The 26,882-nt window shown below is 40.0% G+C and overlaps 1 protein-coding gene across 3 annotated transcripts in view; it reads right to left on the bottom strand.

Annotated features, from left to right (window-relative positions):
- RNF150 (ring finger protein 150) overlaps nt 1-20,311 on the bottom strand; it is a 124,913-nt gene extending 104,602 nt beyond the window's left edge. The window contains exon 1 of one of the 3 annotated variants that reach the window (XM_088056573.1): nt 19,360-20,311. In XM_088056573.1, coding sequence (XP_087912699.1) covers nt 19,360-19,825 — 466 coding nt within the window. In that variant the 5' untranslated portion in view covers nt 19,826-20,311. The remainder of the gene's footprint in view (nt 1-19,359) is intronic. The other 2 variants (XM_088056572.1, XM_005525566.3) reach the window with 2 other exon arrangements.
- Between the last annotated feature and the right edge of the window lie 6,571 nt (nt 20,312-26,882).

Raw genomic sequence — 26,882 nt, 5'->3', positions numbered from 1 at the left:
TTTAAAGGTATATTTTTCATTTTTTCTTTTTTTTTTTTTTTTTTGGATTTACAAAACTATGAATTGGTAGATTAAAGCAGAATTTCAAAATGTGTATGAAAATGATAACATTTTTAAAATTAAATTACAAGAATACCTTATGAAAGAAGTGAATACAAATAGACTTCAGTTGAAAATGGAGGAAAATTTCAGTCTTACTAGAAAAGAAAAGCAAAACAAACCAGTCTTGGTGGGAGCTCAAGCATATGAAAAGAGTAAACATATGGAACCAAAACTATCAAATAGGAAGCTTGGACAAGCAAGGTGCTGTAGGGATGGGAATGATCTATTACTACAGAGTGAAGACAATCCTGGATGGTTGGAATCCACTCCTGGCACACTGTAAGGCTTGGCTACTCCACCCTTTTTGCGTGTTTCTCCATTCTCGAAATTTAATGTTATTTATTTATCTTTGTAAAGAAAATTATCAAAACCAAAAACCAAATAGTAATTACTACCAATTTTCAAAGTTACACATCTTTCTTGCAGACACCATAAAAAGTCATAAGTATTTTATTAATTAATTGTGAATATCTATTTAATTAAATATATTTGTTTGCTACTTGGACTCTTGTTCTGCACTGTGATCTTTAGTGAGAACTGCTGGTCCAGTGAACACACAGTCCAGTGAAATTTAAGGAGCACCATCTGGGTAAAAACATACACTGAGTAAATCTATAAATAGATCAAGCAAGTTCATTACATCCGTGGTACATGCCCGCATGAGTATTTTCAGCATGAGTGCCTACACCGTAAAACTGATCTTTCATTTTTCTACAGGGAGCCTTGTAATTTTAGCTAAGGATTTTACCTAAGGATCTAAACACTTCTAACAGGATTTTAAAATTTCTTATCTGAGTTTACCAGGGAGTACACATGTCCAGACTGAAAAGAACACAGAGATCACTCTCTGACTCATTTCTAATCAAGTGGTTGGAACAATATGGAAACAACATCTATTTCATTGTTCTCAGAAACTTAGAAACTCTTCTCCAGATGGAATTTCTTGCTTTTAGTACTCTGAAAAGCTGACAAATAGAAGGCAAATTCCTAGATTGACTCTGTTTCACCTGTGCATATACAAGCTACAGGATTGCATTATGAGTTGTCTGTATCAAATATTTTATCTACATTTCAAGACAACACATTTTATTTACATTTCAGGACAACACATTTTATTTGCATTATAATACCTGCAAGGTTAAGGACTCGAGTTGGCTGAGACAATTTTTTTTCCTCCCTCTCTTCTGAATCACCCCAAATCAGAAAAGTACACAGAGGAGGGGTTTCTTAGAACTGTCTAAACATTTTTAAAAGCTCTATTTTTTCTTTTTTTCCCATGTCCTGCAGAACTGCAATTGAAATGAACCCCAGAGTAAACCAGCAAAAGTACTACCACCATGCCATATGTGCTCAAAAATAAGGCTGTTTATGTCTACATAGACCATTAATTGGCCAAATAACAATATGGGATGTCTACATCCTTGGTTCTTCTCTGAGTTTAGTAACAGGTGTGGATTACCTGCTGGAGCTAGTGTCTCTCATGGAAGTTACCTTTTTTTAGATACATGTATGTGAATAAGGACACACAGGCATTACACACATCTATACCCAGGGGCAAAGGATTCATGCTATCTACCCCTAAATAAAGGTATTTAGATGTCTACATGGGAGTGTTATGCATAAATGGGTCCAAATCTGCTTTAAACAGGCAGAGTCCTTCCTCTGTATTTTTCACAAGAACATGGCAATGCAGAAATAAATTCAGAACTAAATTCCTCTTCAGTCAGAAATGCATTCCTCTTAGCACATGCTTCTCAGGCAAATTCATGATGCTCAGGCAAATTCTCATGATGCTGATGCTCAGTGTGTGTTGCACGTGCTCACATTTCTACAATAAAGCTTTTGTCAGTTACCTGTCAGTATTTTCAGCTTCCCCAAAGAGTACATTTTTGTCCACACTACATTTTGTACAGCTGTGACTGATTTTGTATGGTTGATTATATGGTTTTCTTCATTTCTCTCTGAGATTTAGGCATGCTTTGAGGATGATGAAAACAGAAGCACTTAATGCTGATACCACAATACATTGCTAATTACATTCTTGCTTTTTAGTGCTCAAATGAATACCTATGCAGATCTTTTTACAGTACCTGCTGGTAAGATTTTTCCATACTGGATCTATCTGCAATAGATAAGGCAAAGGCTCTATTTCCATACTGAAATCTCATTATCTGAACATGTACTGCAGCCAGAAGGTTCAGAGTTTGAATTTGAATTTCATAACTCTTTAAATGACTCGAAACAATAATTTTATATGAAACATTTCAAATTTAAGATGCTCAGAAACTAGATCTTGCCCCATATTTAGCAAGTTTTAGTACACAAGAAAGAACTGAAGATGTCAAGGGATGTACTTAAGTTGCATAGCTGATTCCAAAACAAAGTTTGTTTTAAGCCAATCTTCAATGGTAGCTCCTAGTCATTCCCTGAATATGCAACTCAGATCTTGTATCATGTAGTTTCAGATACTTATATGCTATTTCACATGCATGTTTCCTCTCCCTTAAAAAACAAACCAAACCAACCAGAAAACCAAAAACAACAAACCAAGCCAAAGAAAAAAAAACACCCACACACACAACAAACCAAACACACACTGCCTCCCAGAGAGGAATGTTAGTCATAACTATTGAAAATTTTCCTCTGCTGGCAATATTAGCATTGCTCATGCATTTCTGTGTTTGGATTGCATCAAAGACTAATTCAGCCCATAGAGAAGACATGAAAGGCAGGTAATTCTACTTACCTTGGTTCTTGTATGACAGCTTATGATCTCTCTCCTCATTTACTTTTCTGCCTTGGATGACTCAATGTCTGCATACGAGCAGATCAGAACTACAAGCTGAAATCATGACCTTCAGCTACCCTGTTATTTCTATGCTCAGTCACCTATCTGAATCCTCCTTTGATTTCTCATACTTTTATGTAATTGTAACATTTCTGTTAAGCATTGCTGTGTATTTGATATTCCTGTCTGAATTTAGCCTCCTACAATTAATCTGGATCAAGGAGATCAAAGGGCAAGATGTCTTTGGGATACAGCAGTGCCTCTACTGAATGAGATTCTCTCATTAGCAGCCACCTTGATTAGCAGAGAATTTCACTGTAATATGGCATGCTGAAGACTTATAGAGAGGTTAAACAGTTACAGATTTCCAAAATGAAAGTGTAGTGAAAACTGAGAACAGCCCATTTGCAGTACAAAACACCATTTAGTATCTTGTAATCAGACTCTGAAAAAGGGAGAGTGATCTGAAGTATGTTAGAGAATCCAAATGAGATTAACGTAGCAGTGGTTTTGAAAATCCCACAAGCTCTAAAAACAGATTGGCATCACTCAAAACACAATATGCATATCAGGATGAAGGCACTGAAATCACCATGTGGTATTGCCTACACTGTGGTCTCTTCAGCTGAATGGTATTTCTAGAAAACTTATGGGAAAAAAGAAAAAAGAAGGATCACCAACCAGCCATGTATTTCAAGATCTAATAAGTAATCCTCTGGAACAAATTCAGCCTGTATTAAATGCCATCTTAACTTGGCCAGACAGGAAGCAGTTTAGAAATGACCTCTGCTAGGCTTAGTGTGGATAGACCTTATCTCTGTAGCTATTTCTATGACAATTGTCCACATTTATTTGGTATATAAATGGATGGCATAAAACACAGATTCCACTCCTTCACTGGAGACTGTGAATGCTAATTTTGAGCATTCTCTTAACAACCACCACAGAAGCACTCCCCTCGTGATGAGGCTGTCATCATTGCCATTCCTTCTTAGTATACCAGTTAGTGAAGAAAGGTGTGAAAACCATATTGCTCTCGCTCTCCAAATTTAGAGCAGGTATTTTTGCAGTGCATCTAGCCAGTACCTGCTTGAGATTCCAGAGATTTTATCTCAACTATGACTTTTGTCAGGCAGCACCCTCTCTCCTTGCCCTTGGACACAAGTTGTAGGGATGTGCATCCTGCACATCAAGCTTCTCAGCCCCTTCCTAACACAGCTCTAACAGTACCACACCACCCAATTACTTTCATTTCACAAAAAAGCCATAAGCCTTGCAAGAATCAAATTTTAAAAGATTCTAAATCAAAATTTAGAGATTTCAGAAAAAAGTGTTTTGAAGCCCATTGCCAGAAATGCACATAAGACATGACCTACTATTCTCAAGCTCTTCAAAAGGCAAGAAAATTAACTTCTGCCTATATCATAAATATAACAATGACTACTAACAATGTACCTACTGAGGTCAGGTAGACCCTTTGTTAAATGTGCTGGACAAGTCATGCTAGTTAATATTTACAGGTTCAAGGCACTCACAGGTTGACTCATCATTTTATGCAATTACAGAATTATCTTAATGAAGTTCTGGTGTTGTCTGATATTTTGCTTGAATCCAACAGATGTGTACAATTCATACTGACTGTTGATACTTCATTGCCAATGCTGGGGAAAGCCTGGTATTAGGTTTCTTTGTGGCTCTTCTTTACTTGACAAAGTGTTAAATACTGTGGGGGCAGCAGAAGATATAATGAGTTCAGGTATTTATTTTCCTGATTTAACTATTTGGCAATGAAACCCTTAGGAAGGTTTGCCATTGACTTCAACATGGTTAGGATTTCAGAACTCAGGTTACAAATTAGTGGCATAGGTAAGTGCATTTCTGGAAATCAGCAATCTCATAATGCTTTTTCTAAAGGAAAGATATATGGGAGTTGGAATTTACAGGACAGTTATTGGAATTCTTTTCATAACATGAAAAATGTAATTAAATTAAATGGGAACTTTGGAGACCCCTAAATAGTGACTAACCTGAAAGTTCAGAAATCGGCACCTGAGCTGGTCTGAAAGTAGTGTGCATATGGAAAGTATGGCCTGTGAAAAGTCAGCTTAGAGCCCAGTCTAATCCCAATACTCCATGTATGAACAATTGAGATCAGAATACTGCTGTTGGAGAAGTTCTTTCCTATGAACTTCTTGTGACATTTCCAGTCATTTGTGTGCTTCCTCAAAGTAGCTAGAAAAGTGGACTGAAAATTCACCCTATTTAAAACACTATACATTCTTCCAGTTTTCATGCTACCAAGTCTGCACAGAGCAGCACCTTTTTCCCAAAACAGGTACAGTCTCTTCACTGATAGAGCTTGGAGGTGCTTACATGCTGTGAATATTATCCATTTCAGTGATAGAGACATTGCCATTATTAAAGACAGAAACCAAAATGAAATTGTAATTACTTTTTTTTAAGTTGACTTAATATTGTGCACTTTAGGAATAAAGACTTAATGCATTCTCAGATCCTGAAAGTCTTGCCAACAAGTAGAGACAACTGTTGGATAACAGCATGAACATCAGGTTTATTTATAGATTAATCAAACCTTCAGTAATTCAGTGATGGATTGATTCCAAACCTGTTTTATTAAACAAGGAGATACAGGAGAAGGCAAAGTAGGGCCCAGGCCTGTGAGAACATAGCACTCACAAACAGATACTAATCATCTCCACCTGCATGGTAGGGCATTCATATTACAGATTATGGAACATCTTTGAGGCTTGTGGTGTTAAGTACAGATTTGCAAAGCACTCAAGACACTATGGAGTCACCTTAGGTATTCATTAGTACTTGTGTATCTTACATTAATATTTACCTGGTCTAGCAAGTCTTTCTGTGAAGTTAACACAGTTGTTGTGGGGGACCTGTTTGTACTTAAAGGTTATTAGAAGTAATAATTGCATTATTTCCAGGCGGAGCCCTTTAACTGTATATGGCAGTTCACTTTTTAGGAAAGCCTAAAAGAAGATCTGTTAATTTTACACTTCCCTCCTTCTTGGTAACAGTTTCCCATCATCTGAACATAACCCAAACAACTGTCTAAGTGGCTAAAAGTTCTATCCAAAACTGTTCCACTGGGAACATTAAGGAAACCTGTCCTAAATGTCTCAAAGCAAAATGAAGCTGATAGACTGATAAGGCCATTAGGGAGGATGAAAAATTTTATCTGCTGGAACCAAAACTGCAAAACATTACAATAATAGTTTCCAAACTGGAATGGGTGTAAGGTAAGGAGCTGCTGTGTATCAGATTGGACTTAGATATACATGTATTTCCAAATTAGGCAACTCCCTGATTAGCAAAGAAATGCTGTGTGGCTATTCTAAATTACATTAACTCCTCCAGCTCACCTAGCAAGTACAAATGACTGGTTGATACACATCTTTAAGCCATCTGCAAATAACCAAACAGGTGTCCGCACTTTCCACAGCTGTGATTGTTCCTCTGCATGCAATGGTGACAAACATCAAATAAAACACAGAGGAGAACAGACAGTAGCTGGGTTTGAAAGGGTTTGGGGGGCCAGTTTTTCCACAGATGGAAGGGGCACAGTGTTCACTGGAAGTTGAGAGGCACCATTGCTTCTTATTGTGGTGCAGACATGGCTGATAACCCAGAAAGCAGAAGCCAAACTATGTGGAGAAATGAAAAATAATTAAATCATCTCTTTTTATCAATATTTATTAAGCAGGTCTTTAATGACATATATAAAGCATATGTATTTTATTTTTACAATTTTAAATAAAACTACCTATTGCAAGGATCTTGAGTATTCACAGTGCAATAAGAGGGCATAAACTTCACCCGAGATGACCACACTAACATTCTTAGTAACAAGCCTCTGGGCTATGTCAGACACTTCTACATCTTTCATAGATGACATTTCCTCACAGAACCACTTTCAGTGACATTTAGTCATGGTGCTCAACTTCTAGTCCATTCTCAGCAAGAACTAAATGTGAGCTTAACTATAACCATTTGTGCAAACATTTTCCTCAACTGGACCATGAAATGTTCTCCAAATTAATTTAATGTAATGTAGACATTAAAAATAACTTAAAAATACCTACTACTGAGTTTTATGATAGCCAAATCACTAGCTTGGTAAGGTGAGAAGTGGTTTTTAAGTAGTGGTCTCATTTGCCAAGAAGAGATTTTAGGAGTTGCTGTATTAGTCCAGGTAAGAGCCCATTTAAATTTCCTCCCTGCTATCATTACTATCAAGGTGACTATTGCTTTACATATGCACAGTAGCCCATTTTGTGAGCTAATGCACAACACATTTGGCTAGTGAGAGCTAAAGGTAACAGCTTTGTGACAGAATTTGCAGAGTCGTCTTTGCCTTGGCAAAAAATATTCCTGGTTATATGGAATGGCCAGAAAATGAAAATACAACAGTAATCATTGTGCTAATTCAAAACAGCATTGGTTAAGAACTAAGAATAGATTCTACACTTCAAATGTACACGGTACTCAACAGGAGATATTTTCCACTAAAAAAATCAGTGCTTGATTTGTTATTTTCTGTAAGTCTAATAGCAGAAAGACGGTTATGTTAGTTAATGGGAATGAAGCTCTTAATTATTGCAGAAAGAAGTGATGTCATGCATGTTTAGAAACCAGATAACATCAATTCTCTGGCACCAAAAATTTATTTGCACTAACAACCATTAGAAGCCATGATTTTGGAAAAAAGTGGTTATGCAGTCATATTTTTGTTTTAAAAAGTCTGTGGACTCTCATAACTTGCATGTCAATAAGATCTGGTTATTAGACTAGGATAGGAAAAAAAAGAGAGAGAAAAAAAGGCTGTCTGGGTATTCAATAAAGAAGAGACAATGTTTCTATTTGGAAAAAAACCCAAACCCATTCCCCCACTAACATTGAAAAGGAAAATTTTCCTGTGTATCTTCTTAAGTAGGGGTCAGTAGGTCAAGGGAGTGAAGATGACAGATGAACTCCCTGAAGAACCAATGTGCCCTAGAGGATCCCAACTGCCTTAGACAGAGGTCCGGGTTTTCACAAGCAGTCAAGCTGTTTGGTGGCTTTCCCTATCTAATTCGCCTGTGGATCCAGCTGGGCAGCACTCCGGGAGCAATGCAACCCACCATTCCCAAACATGCAAAACTGCTAAATGCAACAAGAGAAAAACATACAAGCTCAAACCGGAGCTGACCAAGAACCTCATCATCTCAAGAAATGATCCTACTACCTGTAAAGGCAGCAAGAAGGGACTGGGACAAACAGCAGTGAGGCAGCAAACAAGAAAATGTCAAAGATCATGACAGTGGGTGCCAGTGAGAAATGGGATTCAGTGCAGAACTGAAATGAGGTTTAAGACGTATGGATTAGTCAAAGACATTTCTCAGTCTCCAAGAGGAAGACTTTCCACATGATGGGGAGACCACATGAGTCACCACCTACTTTGATGGCTTTTATTTTCTCATCAACATGAATTCACCTCTCCAGGATTCAGGTTCATCCATGTGACTTTCATCTAATAGCTATTTCAGCTGTTTCTCTGGCAAAGTGAGTGATGGTACCATCATGTGTTTCAAACTATTTTATGCTCACCTGTGATAGCTTTGCTGCTCTAGGTTGTATTCCATCACAATATTCCCTTGTGCTGGTATTCAACAGTTAAGTAGAAGTTTTAGAAGAAAAAGGCTTTTACATCTCTCATGCTGCAAGACAAGCTTCAGCAAATGGTTGATTAGTGGAGGCTTATAGACATCTCTCTGCATTTGCTAGCTATCTTCAGACACAAAAGAAGTGGCTCAGACTGTTTTTACTGCAAGTGCCTTTTCTTGCAGTTTCCTCCCTATGAGCAAGTCATAAAGAAATATCAAGCTGACATTAGTTCATCACTGTCACCCAGCTAACAGAGATCCTGTTGTGAAAAGCTGATGCTTCACTCCATAGGGTTTATCTCTGCCCATTGTGCATAGCTTCTGCAAGAGCAGTTTTGAGTTTTCAAGTGTGGAAAAGAGCTGGGTGGTAGTTTCAGAGAAGTACCCTAAAACCAGAAGAACTACTATGAACACCTTGTCCAACCTTCCTTGTACAAATAAGACCATGATTTCCCCAGAGAATGGGGTATTTTTACCAGGATTTGACATTTAGAGAACTATCCAGTCCCATGCAAATAACATCAATGTATGGGCAACCATTTAGGAAATTGCATCATACTACAAGCCTGAATTTATTTCACTTGCATTGACAGGTACTGATCCCTTTTATGCCTTTGTCTAAGAGCAATCTTTACCTCACACTGAGTATCATGCCTGTGTGTATCTAGACACAGTGCTGAAATCTGCTACTAAAGACATGCAGCAAGGGCTAAAAACTCTACATAGCTTAGGGACTGCACTGTGGGAAGACAGAAAGCTGCTGTCACACAGTCACAGGGAAAAGAAATTCAGCACTGCAAACCTGAGGTCAATAGCTTTAAATAATACTGATGATGATCAGATGCATACATCGATTTCCAGAGAAAAGTGAGTTGGGAAAAAGTCATGTCTGTGCCCTGGAAGAGAACTAGTATCTAAAGCTGGTTGAAGCTGATTGAAATGTAATATATCATCAAGAAAAGGAAAAGGGAAACTAAACTGCATCTGAAACTGAAATTCAGAAACATAAAACATTTACTAAAATAATTTTTTTATTCAAACCAGACCTATAAGATCTTTTCCAGAGAGCAAAAACTTTCCAAAACAGCTTTCTGTTGAAAATCCATTTCACTTCCTAAAACAGTTCTGATACAAAAATTTCCCATCAGTTTTTTCTAGCATCCAGTGTGGGGGGAAGCTTAATCTTCTTCCATAAAAGCATGAGAGGAGACCATAATTTAGTCTTTTAAGATTTAATGAAAAAGACTTAGGAGTGTTCAGCACAAACCCTTTCTATACACAGCAAATGTGCTATGCCTGTCAACCTTCTGATGACTTCCCAATTGCTGGTGTCCCACTCCTCTGAGCCCACCATGAGTAGCAGACAGCAGACACTCTTTAAACCCAGAGTCAGCTGCACAGGAAAAGCCACCAAAAGAGCATAATCCTGCTCTGCTTCCTCTTACAGTCAATGCTTATGCAAAGCAAATAGTTTTTGTCTCCTTTTGTCAACCTGGTAAGGAGTGGGCAGGAAGGAAAAAAAATCAAAATAGTAGAGGTGAAAAACAGGTGCTTTTCCCACATAAAGGGAAAGGGGAGAAGGCGAGGGAAAAAAAGGGTGAGAAGTCCAAGGAAAAGAGTTACTGGAAGCAGGGACAATAAAGGAAAAAACCCAACAAACCAAAGGAGAGAAAAATTAGGTAGAAAATAAAGAGGGTATAGGATTGAAGGAAAGATAAGGCAAGGCAAATACATCAAAGATAGCATTATAAAAAGACATAATGTATTTTACTCAGCTTCTCATTTTCCAGCATGAGAAATTTTGATAAAGTGTTTAGTAAAGGTATGGATTTGATGGACAAGTAGATGGTACTTCAAACACATGGACACATAAAGAGCAATAAGAGGCCAGACAGAGAGATTACACAATCTTGCAAAAGCTGCCTCTGTCAAGAAATGATAGTCACAGGTAAAACTAGAAGACAATAAGCATATAAAAAAAGCTTAAAAAGGCACAAGAGGGGAAAGCATACTCTGTGCAGGTATAAGAAGCAATCAAGAATGTTACTGCAACATCAGACTGTCCTGTTTTAAAGACTGATTTATTTTTGAGTACAAACACAGACATGTACTAGAAATATGGCTGAAGATTTAAGATTCTCTAACATAGAGATTTTTGAAAGGGCAAAGGAAAAGCAGAAATAATTTCTGTCTTCTAACAGAAACTACTGAAATGGAAAAGGAAGAAGAATAGGAGCATTTTAGCTAGCATCACAGGATGTAAAACCAAAGAGATCTTTATCAGATACTGATAGAGAGCCTTTGCATAATCAGAAAATGCAAGAAATCTTTTATAGTGAAATTTGTTAGACACCCAGAGCTTTGATCCTGAGGATCTGGAAATGCTACACTATGATAATAACAGTTAGGTGCAAAAGCTTCTCAAGCGCTCCACAAATCAATTTAACCAAAACAATAAAACCATAGAGCTTATTATACTGGGTCTGAACCCAGGCAAGCCACAAGACATAGTCAGCTAATGCTTACACATTTTACAGCAATCTTAAAATTAGGCATATATATTAATTAAAGATGAAACTACCCACTAGGCTCTGGAGTCCATTCTGAACATGGCTGTGTAATGTCAGGCACATTCAATGCAACATAAAAGTGACCATGGTAAAAAAAAAAAAAAAAAAAAATTGTTTGACAAGGACTGCAAAATGAAACAACAAATAGAGAAGCACATTTAATGATGTGTGATTTATAAAGCTGGAAGCCAGAGATTAATGTGATGTATAATTTCCTTAATAATATAATACATATATTATCTGGTGAGATATTCCTACAATGACTTGCAAAAAAGAGAGAGCTTGTAACGAGAGATTTAACAGTAAGAAGCAAACCAAAGAGTATATAAGAAGGGAGGAAGGCTAAGACTTGGAACAAATTATGTGGAAAAATAAAATCCTATATCATTAAGCCTATTTCAGTGACAAATGATGATGGTTCATAGACAAATATGTAAGTAGTAAGGGGCTGTCTTGGCAGGAAACCATACAAAAAGAACTCATTTGTTATGGAGCACCCCACTGCTGATAAATGATGATAAAGACTCACAACACTGTGGAATACAAATTAATTTTAAAAAGCTACGTCTCATTAAGTGTGTAGCACAAGGGAGCACTTGCCAACCCACCCTATTCTATGTATCCCTGGAGGAACTGTATTCCAGATGTAATGTTTCTATCTATGTTTAAGAAGTATGTTTAACAAGACATACTCAAGCCAGGACTCTATGGAGTTACATGGCTGCAATTTTTGTTTCTGGGGTTTGGGAACTAAAGAGATAAACATTTTTTTCTTCTAATTTTGTGTCAAACTAAAAATACCTTTCCAATTTATAGAAGGACTATCCTGTACATAAACACAGTTAAACACATCAAATTTGAGACCAAAACTCTGACAGACCCTTAGGTCTAGCAGCATAATTGCATATCACTATGATTATACTGTCAGAGGCAAATGAACAGGCACTACACTTTACTGACATTATTTACTGGCCATTCTTGAAAGGGAAAAGAAATGAACAATTATTTTAAAAAGCTATTATCTCTAAGTAGCACAGAATAAAGTACGCTAGCTTTTCATATTTTAGTGTGGAATAGCAATAAAACAAACAGTTTAGTTTTTTTCATCATCTCCTTCATTTCTCCTTCATACAGTTTTCTAAGGTTTATTTCAAATAATTTATTGAAGAGGAGACAGAAAGTAAAGAATGCCCTTGTTAGGCCCCTCCTATAAAAAACAACTGAATAGTATTTATGTTTCATAAGCAAACAATATTACAACCTATCTATTAGAACTGGTGAAATAAGAGATGTTTTCTCCCCATCCATTTTTGAACTAAAAAACATTGTTTCCAGCAGCTGGTAAGAACCTAACTCAGTAATTTTCAGCTGGCTGAAGAATTACTTCTACTAATTCTGATGTGGCCAGTGCATCAGATAGTAGATATACAACTGGTAGATTTAATATGGTGAATTTATGAAGTTAAGGTTTCATCTAAGATGTTTGGGTTTTCTTCTCCCAGTAACAGAAATTTTAGTTCTCCACTAAATTGCATTCTTAGATACTACATCCAAATGCACTCATGAAAAGCAGGATACTCCGAGGGGTCCTTGACCCCTGCTTATCCACATTCAGTATTTGGTTAAACTGTGAAGTGCCTGACCTGAGGCTGAACCATCCAAATTCCTTTTCCAGAGAAACTGAAACACTAAGTACTAAAATGAGGAGAGCACTGGTCAGGAACAAAATCCTGGATCACATACCACTGTGGAATAAAGACACAGCACAGTAAAGCCTGCTTGCATACAACCAGTTGCAAAACATTTGCCACATCCTCCTTCTCGCAGTTGCCATATACCTCCCCTAGACTGATGTACAATGGATACAGCTGGCTTTTAACCTTATCCTTTAGCTGCTGTGCCTTTGTGGAAGTTACGTGAATTTAACATTACTGCAAGGTATAGTATTACTAATTAACATCTGCATACATTTTGTATCTCTTGCCTCAAAACCATTCTCCTTACACAGACTGCATTTGTTTCTGAAGCACCCCAAAATTCCTTCCTTTTCAAGATGCTAAGCAAAAAGCACTGCGATGGTAGTGGATAGTAGCAACACTGTAGGAAGAAGCCCTGCATTAGTAAGGTGGCAGATTACATGGACTACTCAATCTTTTCTATATCTGATTTCTATGAGTCAATGATTGTATTGTTCATTCCCTTCTGCACCAAAGGAGTCATCAAATGACTGCTACTCAAATGTAGCTGAAAGGGCAGAAGTGGGGCTTGTCTTGAAATGAATGCTGTTTCTGTGCAGGTTAGCTATGCAGTAGTTATTGGGAAGTGGAGAAGTTGTTGGATTATCCCTTTATAAAGGCCTAACTCTTCATCCGCCTGGCTCGTGGTGTACAGAGGCAGACGTCACTTGAAACTCAGTCATCTCACGTGACAAAGCATCATGAGCTCCATCAAAAAAGTGCTGCAAAATAATTGGTTCTTTTAGGCCTTTGCTTATATGTGAAGAGTAGAAAGTGTCCTCTTGTTTCACCAGAAAAAGACTCCTGAAAGTGCCAACACTGAACTAGTTAGTTTTCTCTCCCTTTTTGTTGAAAATCTTCCTGTTCTCTCTGATGGACAATAAATATTCACTTTATTCCTCCCAACTCTGTCTAGCCTCTGTTCTAACTTCTCAAGGCATCAATGTGAAGGGAGGTAGCACAGAAATATATCTGCATTAATTAGTGAGCTGCACTAAGCTACAGACTGCCACAATATTCTAATAACCCAAGCTAAGATACACCATCTTAAAGACAAAATATTAGTGGAACTAGGACACACCACTGCTTTCTCAAAAGCAAGCCATTCTCTTAAAGACTATATACCAAAAGGAGGTCCTCCAGATCACCAGTCAGCAGTTAGTGCAGATGTGGATACAGTTTTGTTCCTGAGGAAGATTTTTCTTCTTGCAGTGTCACTTCCTACTGCAGAGATCTGAAGACAGCACTTGTATGAATGCCACTATATGCAAATGTTGCAGATAATCAAAGCAGAAATCTAACTGCTTTTGCAATCAATAAGCTTGGAGGATCAATGAAATCTTCAATGAAACAATACTTCACGACTTTTGTAGGAAAAGCTGTACCTTATGACTTGATCCAAAGCTCAGTGGACTCAGTGTCCTTCCACTGTCTTTCTTAGAGGCTCTTAGGGCTCTGAAGGAGACACATGATCCAGCTATGAGGCTGAAAGATGAAAGACTCAATAAGGTAAAAAGTGTCTCATCTAATGACAAAACTCAGTACCCCAGCTGAAGTGGCTGTCCCAAGTAGTGCCAGGGGACACTTTGCTGTTCTAGTTCTTGAAGGTCAAATTAATTCCTTTCAATTCAGTTTAACCTGAACTAGTTACCTAACAGCATCAAGTGCCCCCTCCACCTAGCACAGCTGAACATGGGCAGTAAAGCAGTCTAGAACCTCTTCAGAGCAGAGCTGGCAGCAGAAGCGTGACTCACCAGGGAATGCAGTGGGACAGCCTGTCAGCTAGAAATCCTGAATTTTGATAAACACAGAGAACTAGATTTTCAAACACTGCAGAAAGCCGGGCCTACATGATTGATCCAGGAGCTCTTCTGAGTTCTTAAGGATGGCAGTACATCCCAGCAACACCTCAATGTATAGGGCTCAGAGATGCACTAATCTCCATCTCTCTCCCCCACTAAGTGAGTTTCTATTAGGAATCAATCTTGGTGCCTGGAATAGAAAAAAATTATGGCAGACCCTGAAAAGCTGAAATTTCCACCCCTCCATTAATTATCCATACGTAAATTCAGTGTGAATGCACTCAGCACATTTTCCTCATTAGAATTCCAAAAAAGTTTAGAAAAACAATTGTTTTAATAAGGAAACTAATGCAGCTACAGTGCTGAATTAAGTCTGTAAAGAGAGAAATATTCAACTTTGGTGTTTAATTTGCACATCAGTACAAATCTACAGGGCAGCCCAAAGCCCAAACTATTACTAACACAGAGACTGTTATTGAGCTGAATGCTCCCAGGTTGAGTCTGGCCCCCTTTACAGCACATGCAGAGAGACACATCTGAATTTGCAATGGGATGGGCCATGCCCTCCTCATGGTCTGGCACATACACCCACTGCACTTGAGGGCCAGAGAGGGAGGAGAGAAGTCAGAATCATCTTAGACCACTTATGAGATTAATGTCTAAAAGATACAGCTGCTACTTGCTGCTGTGTGTACAAGCCACTACAAAAAGAACAAGGTATCTGCCCTTTATTGCAAAGGGGTTGTCATAGGTGAGGCATGTGATTTAAAATTTGTGATGGAATGCACTGGAAAAACAGAATATGGAGAATGCAAAACTGCCTAACATATGCTCCTGGTGCAAAATACGTAGGATGCAATTTACTTCACGTATTAACAATATCCATTCTGTGAAATAATCTTATGCACCTCAGAATCCAAACTGAATCTTAGAAAGTATGTAGAATATTTTAGGTTTGATTTTTGCCCACATATGAATCATGTACAGTCACAGTTAACATTCCTCCCTTGCCCCAAGCACCTGAGAGGTTCCCAAGTTAGAAATGGTCCATGTAGGTTCCCTCAAATATGAACTGTAGAGAAGAAAGTTCTCACCTCAAATCACCTTCTGGAAGGCTCTCTCACTGTCTCTATTCAGAGCTCAGATGAAATGTTAGGATATATGCTACAACAAGTAGTAAGACAACTGCAAATTAATACTAAGTTATTAAATGTAGTCACAGTGTCTACTGTGACTTCAAACCTAGATAATGGTTAATTTGGTCTGAGTAAGAAAAAATTTCAATGAGAAACCCCATGGATTATTCTTCTGGATAAAAAAGAACATCCTCTATATTATTAGATTACTTTTCTGCTAGGAAAGTTGATCTAGGAGAAATACAAAGCACCTGAAATAGAAATTCTAGATGCTTTTTTTCCTTTGGCTGGAGCCTACTTAGTCAAAAGGCAAATAAAGTCATACAGCTCCTATGCCATCCTTCAAGCCAATAATAATAAAGATGCCAGTTTGCACAGGCTGTAGCAGATGATATACAAGCTAAGGACATCCTAGCAGGAGATTCCCAGATCTCCATATTCCCTATGAATGCAGATGTCTTAACTCCACCTCATCCTTCTGGGTGTGCAAGGAGTGACCTCAGTAAAAAGCAAAGGCTTTCCATGGGGTGATGAAACTGGTTCAAATTGCACATTTTGTGCTGTATGCTCTATAAATAAATTCTGGAGAGTCATATTTTAAGATTTCCACAGCAAGCTTTGATATTATACTACTCTGGTTTTGATTTGGGGGTGGTGGGAGGGAGGTCTATGAACCCTCCTTCAACTTCACACACAGTATCTTGCTACAGTTGCCTATAGATTTCAAAATCAGGAATCACCACGTGAGCAAAAGGTCATTGGCATGCACTGTAGCAAAAAACAGGAAATATAATTAAACATAGAGCCATGAGCTAAGTTCTTTGGCAAGAGAAAGTGCCTTGGGAAGAAAGTGGCAAAGGCAAAGCACTATGAAATGGCAAAGTGGTTAAGGCAGGGAATGAAGCATGGGGATAGAAATGAAGAAACAAGGGTGAGAGGAGCAGAACAAGCAGCACAAAGAGGTAAAGTGACAATAAGAGACAGCAAAACATGTATGTAAGGGGAAAAAAACTCTTAGGAGTAGTATTGCTCTTAGGAGTAAAAGTTATTTAATAAGGGCAGGAGCCACATTGTTATGCAACAGGATACATTTTTCAGTATAGGAAGAGTTCAAGCTTCTATGAAACCTCAAAAAAATCTGTGAAAGGAAAACAGAAAATAAAAAGGGAGTAACATCATATTTCTTTTGACTCTTAAATTGCTTTTTAGGTCGTATTTCACCCTTCCCTCTCAACCTCCAAGTATTTTCCAGGATGGAATTTTCTTCTTCCCACTCCAGGATTTCGCGTGGGCAGAACACTGCAGATGCTGCTGAACTCAGAAACCAAGAAACTGATTCATTTTTCCCTTGAATCTTGTGCTATCATTTAGACAAGGAACAAGCAAATGTCAAAGGCTGTGAGTTAGAAACTCGCAGCCACAATTTTACACAGCCTGACTATTCACTTTGTCCCAGAGTAAAAGTGTTACCAGAGGGAGAGTAAAGTTCTGAATTCCTATTAGATTGCTAAATATCTAAGAATAATTGTTTTTTCTTCTGTTCCATCAGACTTGTGCTCTAAAACTACTCTCAGTTTTGACCATGTGCAGAGGATAGGCTTTCACTAGCGTAAGCCCAACAACCATAATTCAACTTCACTGAATAAAAATCCTTAGAATGAAGACAACCTCATCAAATAAATGAGAAAAGTCCTTCAGTCTCAGTGATCATGTTCCACAACTCCAGATTAATTTCTGAAAGTTTCCTCTCATTTCAGCCTCTGATGCTGTACAAACCTACTGCTGGGTGTCAATTCAGTACTAGAAAGGATTCTCGGAACAAATCCTGTGAAATTATATGACATAAAAGAAGCTGCTCCCAGGATAATTGATACTATGTTCATATTTTTTAAATTTGAGGCCACCTTCAGTAAGAAAGTTTCCTTTCCTACTTCATCTTAGACTTTAAAACAAACCCAAGCACCAACATTTTAAAAGGTTAGACACATTTTTTACTCCCACATTTCTTAATAAAACGCCATTTGTGTGGGAAAACAGCTTAGTGCATACTTTAAAAACAGGCAAACCATTAATTAATCCAACATGTTGGCAGTTTTAGAGAAACTTACTAGAGAAAAGCAAGCTATGCTGCATCTTAAGTTTTAAAACAGCTCGAGCTTTACTTTGAGGATGCATAAGTATGCCAAGCTCCTACTGCTTTATACTTCTTAGTATATAATCTGTGATACTTAAAGTAGCAAGAAGTATAATCCGAACAGCTGCTAAACCATGGGCAGGTTATAAAACATAGTTTTAGGAAGCTCAAGAGGTTATGAGTTGCTTGTCTCACAAAACCAAAAGAAAACACTAAAAAAAGCCCCATCTTCCACCAACCCTACCAAAAAAACACTAATTTGCCCCCAAAAAATAGTTAATCTCTGAAACAGGCTGGGCACAAGAGGTTCCAAAATCGCTGCTTTTGCATCAGCAGTATTTTAGCACTATGGTTAGTCAACAAATTGCTTCTCAGCACATCCAAGCTAGCTAGTTTACTGTGGAAGTTTAACGTGCCATTAGAATAACATCCTGTTCTGCAGCATTTCTGTGTTTCAATTTATCCCAACTCTACTAAGATTCAACTGGCAGGATTAGTTACTGGATAGAAACCAAACTGAGATTTCACAATAGGTGGCATTTTATCTCCATGGCATAGGCAGCTGGTATAAAAGTCAAGTGACCCCTGGCAGAAAACATTGTCCCTAAATATAAATCCGGTGAACTGTTTTTAAGACACTATTTCAGATCAAGCACTGGTAGAGAAACAGTGGGGGTTTTTTTGCGGGCATAAGCCAGGGTTTAGGTTATTTTGAATGACTGGATTTTGACGGGTTCCAGCTGACAAGCACATTTTGGGACCTGACCACCTATGCACTGATACTGCAAGCGCAAACTCCACCAGAACATTCACCTGGGAGAGTGAAACACTCCCGCCATCCCAGTCCTGGACACCATATCTCATGTTCTCACCAAATCAGATACTCGGCATTCCTACTCGAATTTTAGTGCTTTTACACTATCGCAGCTGAGACTGTGGACACCGTGTTCTCTACTTTATTGCACCTCCTGATAAGCCTGTAGCACAACACTACAACTTCTCTTCCGAAGTTCTCAATCACACTCGATCCCATACGGCACCCGCCAGAGAACTCTCAGGACACAACGAAACACCGGTCCCCCACAGCGGGATCAGCGTCCCATTCCTCTGACTGGACGCAAACTTTACATGTCCCAAACTTTTAATCCCTGGAGCAACGGTGTGCATTGCTATGGATATGCTAGCAGCACATCCATCCTTTACCATGGCAGCATGGTGAGGAGTTCCATGGCCCCCACCACGGGCACCCACCACCCAACGACGCCCACAGCTGATCCTGCTCCCTGTCAGGAAGTGCGAGGACACATTCCCGCAGTAGCTCCTACCCCAAGGATGCGGGACGGCAGAGCGAGCTAGAAAAGGAGGTCCATCCGTCTTCCCCCTCAGCACACGCCTGGAGGTGGCGTGGCTTACCTGCGTGGGGCATGGTGATGGTCTCGTTGGCGTTGCTGGAGCCCACGTTATAGATGACGACAGCGGAGGCGTTCTGGGCGGCGGCGTGGCGGATCTTGTCCTTGTAGGTGCAGTTTCCCCGCGGGATCAGGGCGACCCAGCTCTTGCCCGGCGCCGGGGCGTTGAAACGGGTGCCGGGGTCGCAGGCGAAGCGGTCGGCGGGCGAGGCGGAAAGGGCCACCTGCCCGCGGGCGTCCTGTTTGGGCGACTGCTCGCCGTAGCGCCCGCACTCGCTCTTCTCGCTGCGGAGCTCGGCGCTGCCAGCCGCCGGGTCGGCGTAGGTGATGTTGACGAAAGCCGTGTACCACTCCTCCTTCTCGGCCACGGTGAAGTCCAGGCACAGCAGATGCACGAAACAAAAGCTCAGCAGCCATGTTGAGAGCGCCAGGCTGCGGCACGCTTGGATCACAGACAGTGCCATCTTCATCTGCCGGCCCCCCCGCCCTCTCGCCCGGCCGCCGCTGGTCCGTGTGTGCGTGCGCGCCCCGAGCCGCCGCTCCGAGCGGGGCGGCGCTGCTCCCGCCGGCGCCGTGCGGGGACCAGCGAGCGAACGAGCGAGGCAGCGAGCGGGGGAGGGGGCCCTCCCCTCTCTAGCCGCTGCCTAAATCATGTCGGGGCTATTTGATTTCCTCGGGCTGGCCCCGTCTCCGCCTTCCCCCCTCTCTCCTTCCTCCGGCACCTTCCTCTCCTCCCTCGCCCTGCCCGCAAAGCTGCCTCCCCTGCTGCTGGCAGTGCGGCCGCGGAAGAGCGCGGAGGGGGCGGCGCGGCGCGGGGGGAGTTCCAGACGCGCACACGGCGGCGCAGTTCCCCGTGCGGGATCGGCCCCGGCCCGGCCCCACGGACGCGCTGCCGGCGGAGGGTTTGCGCTTCCCGGCCTCGCGGAGGGGCTCCCGGTGGAGGGGCTGCAGGCGGCGGGGGGCTCCTGGCAGAGGGGCCGCGCTGCTCGGCCCCGCAGAGGGGCTCCCGGCCGAGGGGGAAGCGGCGGCGGCGGGAGCAGCGCTGCCGCGCCTCCTGGCGGCAGCAGGGAAACGGGGGGTCCAGTCCCTGCCGGGATCCGGGCGGGGAAACGGGAGCGCAGCCCGGCACCTCCGAGCGCCCGCTTCGACTTCACTTCTGTTCTGGTTCTTCCCACTTTTCCTGACTGCTGCAGGAGACGCTAAGAAATTTGCAAATGCCAGTGTTACAGTGTAACGATGGCGCGCAGCTCAGAGGGGTGGTCGTTGATGTAGAGGTTTTTAAATACACACCGAATACGTTTTCGGCTGTACTTTATGGAATGGGAAGGACAGACGCGTTTACTAAAATCAGGTGTGACTGACAGGAGAACAGAAAGCCTCGAAGAATGATGGAGCTGCTCTCTGGAGGCAGCTAAAAACGATGTGTTTAATTTTGGTTCGGTGAAAGCCCAGACTTGGGGATTTTTAGAGTATCAAACACCCCGAAAGAATTTTGGCCGTGACTAACACCTTTCAAAAGGATCAAAACACAGCTGGACTTTGTCTGTCTATAGTCGTACAAATGTTAGCCAAAATTCCACTTTCCTATCACTATGTTCAGTACCAAAATAATGTCTTACAAGATTTATAGGTAGTGCCTATTGTAGCCCCTGTAAATAAAACCTGATGCTGGAAATACCATTCACTTTCGTTCAATGAGTGCCTGAGTATCACTCGTGTCAATATTTGCCTCATTACAGATTATGTCCATAGCTGCCCATGATCAAGCAAGCAATCCTTAACCATATTTTACACACACACATGCTGTTTATTCCCTAAAGCTGAAAAAAAAAGTGCATTTGGGAGAAAAATGTGAATAGGGGAATAAAATAGAGAAGTTTACAGGGAAATATGGTGATTTACCGAATCTTACCATTAAGCAAAAGGAAAACCTTCCTTTCTTGAAAGAAGGAAAGACCATTCTTGAAAAAACAGTCAGTAAATGAGAAGAAAAAATTACCATGTAGAACTAACATTGAAATGCAAAAGTAGATGGCAATCAACATTAATTAGAATGCGTTGAGATTTCACCAGGGAAGTAAAAGCCCTAAGGGGAAAATCCATGCCTGGAAGAGCTATGGGCAATAAAGCATTTGTATATTTAGAAGTGTAAGGATTATTATTAGAAGAGAAGGCTAATATATATATATATATATAATTGTATATGTTGTAATATGGATTGTATTTGGAAAGAAAGGGGTGACGTTTGCTAGATTATGGACTCAAAAGAGAAGAAACATCTCCTAAGAACATATGAAAAACAGCAGACCCAGAAAAATGGCATACATGTACCAATACAATACCAAATGAATGGACAGGAGGATTGAGAGAGTAACTATCTTTCTGACACTAACTACTTTAAGTAAATCTTGGCATAACAGGAAAATCTTGAAAGACTTAGTGTTCAGTTTCCTGATAAGGTCCAGGAAAACTAATAATGGTGACCCGTTAGTTACAGGCTGATTAGGCTGCCATTAACCAAGTCAAAGAAAAACAAGAGAGAAAAAAATCCAATGTATGCACAAAGTGTTTTTATGGGAAGTGGCCTGCCAAGCAAATATGATTCATGTTTTTGTGAGGAAGTTATCAGTGCGGTTAGTAAAGTTACACATCTGTGTCCATAATAGGTTTTCACCAAGAGTGCTGTGCAATGATACATGACATTCTCATTACACTGTAATCTATTAGGGACCAGATAAGATGAACTTAGTTGAAACAGAATGTGCTTTAATAGAGCTTAATGTAAAAACACATCTCCAGGTGACAAAGTGCCAGCCACTCTGGAGCAGTGTGTGGTTTACTCTGCACACCGGGGAGGGTGTAGGGATCAGAATAGGAAAGAATTTTCCTATATTCCTAGGGAAAAGGGGCCTAAAGAGAATACAGCTATCTCTGGATGTTTCAGAGGAGAAACAAGAAGGAAATAGTAGATTTTTCCTCTGCTTGAAACACCAGTGAGACAAATGTTGCAAGCTGTCCAGTTTTGGAATCTGCATTTTAAGAAAAAGATATTGAGAACCTTGAAAAGGTTAAGAAAGGAACCTTAAAAATAATCTGAAGTAGTTCCTCTCCAGGGAGAGACTTCAGGTGCCCAACCTACTCAGCTTTTCAAGGAAAGAGGTGATGTGATTACATTGCGTACATGCCATCACAGGGATGTAACAGCAGGTACTAATAAGCTTTTTAAGCCAGAGGATAAAACATAACAGGAAACAAAGTTTAAACTAGACAGTGCCGCACAGAGCAAATGTAGCTGATTAAACAGTACCTTTCTACTGGAGAAAATTCAGAAGTGAGACAGTCTTGGGAAGTGAAACACAATCTGCTCTTACATTCAAATTAAACACTGATTGAAAGCATGCTTCAAGTGCAAGATGTCAAATTCTTCACAATTTATAATCTAGTGGTCACTTTTCACCTTGACTGAATAAAGAAAACAGATTATTTGATTATATTGAGAATATTTGTTGCTGAAACCTGAACTACAATTAACTAGGTCAATGCTTTGACTTAAAATCATCCAGTGTGGTGTAATAGTTGATGGTGGTTCTTCCTGTGTTCTGTTCACAGAAATATCTTCTACAGCGCTCTGTTCTGGTCCTGGCACAAGAATACCATGCTTTCAAGAAATGAAGCTGTAAATGCTTCTTCTTAGGCCAGCAAGACATTTGCCATCACCCTACCCTCCCTATGTTCTCTCCTTCAAAAACCCAAACCCATAGAAGCATACAAGGTAGTGTCACAAATCTCATTGCCCAAATTACAGCAAAAAGCACAATCTCCACTTTCATATGCTACTGAAAATAATTTTATAATAACAGTAGCATTGGGATGAGGGGTATATCTCTGGATTTTGAATGTTACGTACAACTTTAACAACATATTATAAATTCTCCTCCCTGTTTTCCATGTTTCTGTGACAATAATTCTCTCTGAACTATATCTTGCAGAAAGCTACAAGACTGTCATATTCAAACTTGAGTGTGTGAAATAGGGTTAATAAGTAGAAGAGAAGTGGCATGTGGGGAACCCAGCTCCAGATTCTTGATATATAGAAACTCAGAAGCTGGATTTAGACAACAGCTGATAATGAGCAAAGGATACATTGAAATTCACATGGCTACCTCTGGCATATGCCACAACACTTTGCCCTTTCATGAGGTTAAAATTTGGTAGTTTATATGCTTTTTTGTTTAAAAGGTAACTGCTATGCTTCCATTGTGCTGGATTGTGTGTCTGTACCAAAACCCAAATGATCTCAAAGGAAATAGCAGAAATTTCTTCAGTTAAAGATGAGAAATCTCCACCAGGTTACTAAAGCCCTCTGTTACAGAATCCCATAGTGTTTTGTGGACCTCTCTCTGAGCTTCTTGACACACTCATTGCCAAGAGGTAAAATGGCAAAAGGTTTAAAAATGAGACTTTAAAATACTAGGCTGCCTAAATTCTGCTGAAGTTTACCTGGAATTTAGGAATCTTTATCCAGAAGAATACTGAAGGTGGCATTGCAGGGTATTGAAAAAGCCTGTATTAGGTGCACTGGCTCCCTTTATCACTAGAGGAAAGATCATCCAGGAAGCAATACAGAGTGTGCAAACTTGATGCCTTATTGTATATAGGACCTAGATAGTCCCAAAGGCTAGACATTCTGTGTTGAACTGGGCACAGGCAAAAGCAAACTTACGGAAAATACATGCCACAGGGTAGGTGAGTAGTCCCTCCTCTCTTGCCTCTCAGGAGGTTCTGGTCAGTTCTCTCTGCCTTGGGTGTGACTGTCCCCAAAGCGTTAGGGCCCTAGCATGTGTGACTGGGAGACACTTGGGGTTAGCGCTAACTTTAGTGCAGTCTGAAGGTTTCTTGATGCTGATGGACAGCAGGAAAGCTGACTGAAATATGATCACTCTGCGGGTGCTCAGGAAAATAAGTTCTTTTGCCTTCATTGGCTATGAGACTGAAATTGATCGTTTTCTACAGCTGGAGAAAAGCAGAAGAGATCTTAACACTGGGAGACCATGCAAAGGATAAAGCAATACCATCCCCTCACCAATTTGCTGCCAATACTGTGCTTTGAGTTACAAACCCCACTGTGTCAGTTCATTTAGAGAGTTAACTGAGCAATAAATCTTTTCTTGTCCTAACTGACATTAATAATACTCCATCCATCTTCCTATTCATATGCTAATAGCTCTATTACCTGTCACTTTATTCCAGAATCCTGCCTTAGATTGTGATACTGCTTCATTCTACTGTAACATTCTCTGAATCACTACAGTTGCCACTGTAGTTCTGGTTTCATTTAGTTAGGTAAACCTGAAATCTTCTTGAGAATACTTTGACACTCTAAAGAAAGTTTCTGAGTATAGTCTCAGACAAAAAAGGATCTGTGTTACAGCCAAAATAAATTGTTCACTGTAGCTATAGGAAAAATTAAATAGAATTTATGGGGAAAGTGATATTTTCATTAGAAAATTATGAAAGAGTTCAAAGGAGCCTTACCTTCTTTGAATATCTATTAAGTTTTCATAGTGAGATAGTGCTTCCAGTGTTCCAAAGGCAAAACCTGCCATGTTTAATCGTATTTGTTTAGTGTCTGCTTTCATTAGAGATTTATTTTTGTAAAGTGCAACATCCCAGGAGATGGCTACTGATGAACCCCTTTCTGCCTGTTCCTTATACTATTACAGCTTCCTAAAAATATGTTGAAAGAAACAGTCACCTTTCTGCAATTTCTCTCTCTTTGTATTAGCTCATTCAGCTCCCTTAAACTTTCATCATTTTCCACATATCTCATTAACCTCATCTAGACACTTATTCAGCCCTTAGTCAAAATATTGGCTTTTCCTTTACAATGTAAGAATATCAAAACATTAGTTTTCTCCAGTTTTTAGGTTATTTCCCTTGCTCTCCTATAAAGGGAAGTATTTAAATATCTCGCAGAGCAAGTGAACAGGCAAAACCCAGCCCCAGGTCTGCAGGGCAGCCAAGGTGGCACTTCCTGCCATCCAGGCCAAGTGGTTTCTCCTACAGGACCCTGTAAGTTCTCACCTTATGTACTGCTCCTTTCTTACTTGTGTCTCTCTAAGGCAGAGCATGTGTAATCAAAAATATCAAAGGTTGACCAGGACTCCCCAGGCTTCTGTTATTAAGCTTAACATCTTCACAACATGAGAGAAAATGAGGGAACTACTGTCATGAGCATCTCCCTTAAACAGTCACCCTGACCAGCTGGAGGCAGCACTTAGCTTAACTGTGGAATGGTGCTGAAATTTATATTTCTTCACCTGTGCTTGCTTCTCTGGTGCTGACAGACACACAGAGAGTGAAGCACAGTCCTGCTGAGGCGGAATATCTTAACACACAGCTCCAAAATGGTGTCGGTTTTTAGTGTTTTAATCATCTTCCAGGGGAAATGTTCTGAAGAACCTAAACCAAACTGTAACCAATAAAAGAAATTCTTTCTTAAAAAACAGACAAACTGGAAATGTATTAATCAAGACTGCATAATTAGTAAAACCTGCTGCAGAAGCTGCAGGCAAATATGTGATTAGAGATGATCATGGTGGAAGTTCATGTGATCTGAAGCAAAGAGAGTCATGCTAAGTGCTAGTTAGGTGGCTAATAATTTCTGTGGTACAATCATAAATCTTGGAAGCAGCAGTTGCCAGCTTCATGCCATTCTCTTATGCCTAAAAGAAATACAGAGTTGAGTCTCTGTGCAGAAAAAAAGCCCTGTCTATTGTGGACAATATATAATAAACATTACTGCATTTTTCAAATTAGTGTCAGAATCCTGCTTTGCACTATTTTAGTTGAAACATATGAGTGAATATGCTGTAGAACAGACAGTAGTCACACAGACAAAGTTACTTGCTCAACAGACATCCTGCATCTTGCTCCTTAAACAATCACCAAAAATGCATTAATGAAAAATAGATGTATCCAGGATAATGGTGGGAAGGATTTCTGGGGGCAATTCAAACATATGCAGAGATTCCTGGCCTTGCTTCAGAGACAGGAAGCATATACCTGAATTAATTGGGCATTCTGTACTAGTAGACCTTGCTAATGACCTTAAACAAGGATTTAAATAGCGTCACAGATGCTTGGTCAAATGGAAAACAGTAATACATTCTCCTAAAAACAGATGTGTGAGGTTACTAAGAGATTTCCCAAGAGAGATTCCTGGGACTGATCACCATTAACAGGATCATAAAATGACCACTCTGCATGCAAACAAAATGGGAAATTGACAACATAAAATAAGGTGCCACTGGCAATAGAGAGAGAGGCATGTATGGAATACAGGAAAATCTTATTGATCCAACTGAGAAAGATGTGCATTCAATAGTGCATAATGCCAGGTCATGAATTTACAGACTGAAAACATATTTCTGCTCTTAAGTGGAAGCTTCTTGGTTGGGATACTGGTTCATGAAGATGACAGTGTCACAAAGATCCCATTAACACCCCCCGCCCCGCTTCAAATGT

The sequence above is a fragment of the Pseudopodoces humilis genome, chromosome 6 (genome assembly GCF_049639895.1).
Source record: "Pseudopodoces humilis isolate 2021_Gansu_Grassland_sample_001 chromosome 6, ASM4963989v1, whole genome shotgun sequence".
In the NCBI taxonomy this organism is placed as follows: domain Eukaryota; kingdom Metazoa; phylum Chordata; class Aves; order Passeriformes; family Paridae; genus Pseudopodoces; species Pseudopodoces humilis.
This window is presented reverse-complemented; position numbering and strand designations above follow the sequence as displayed.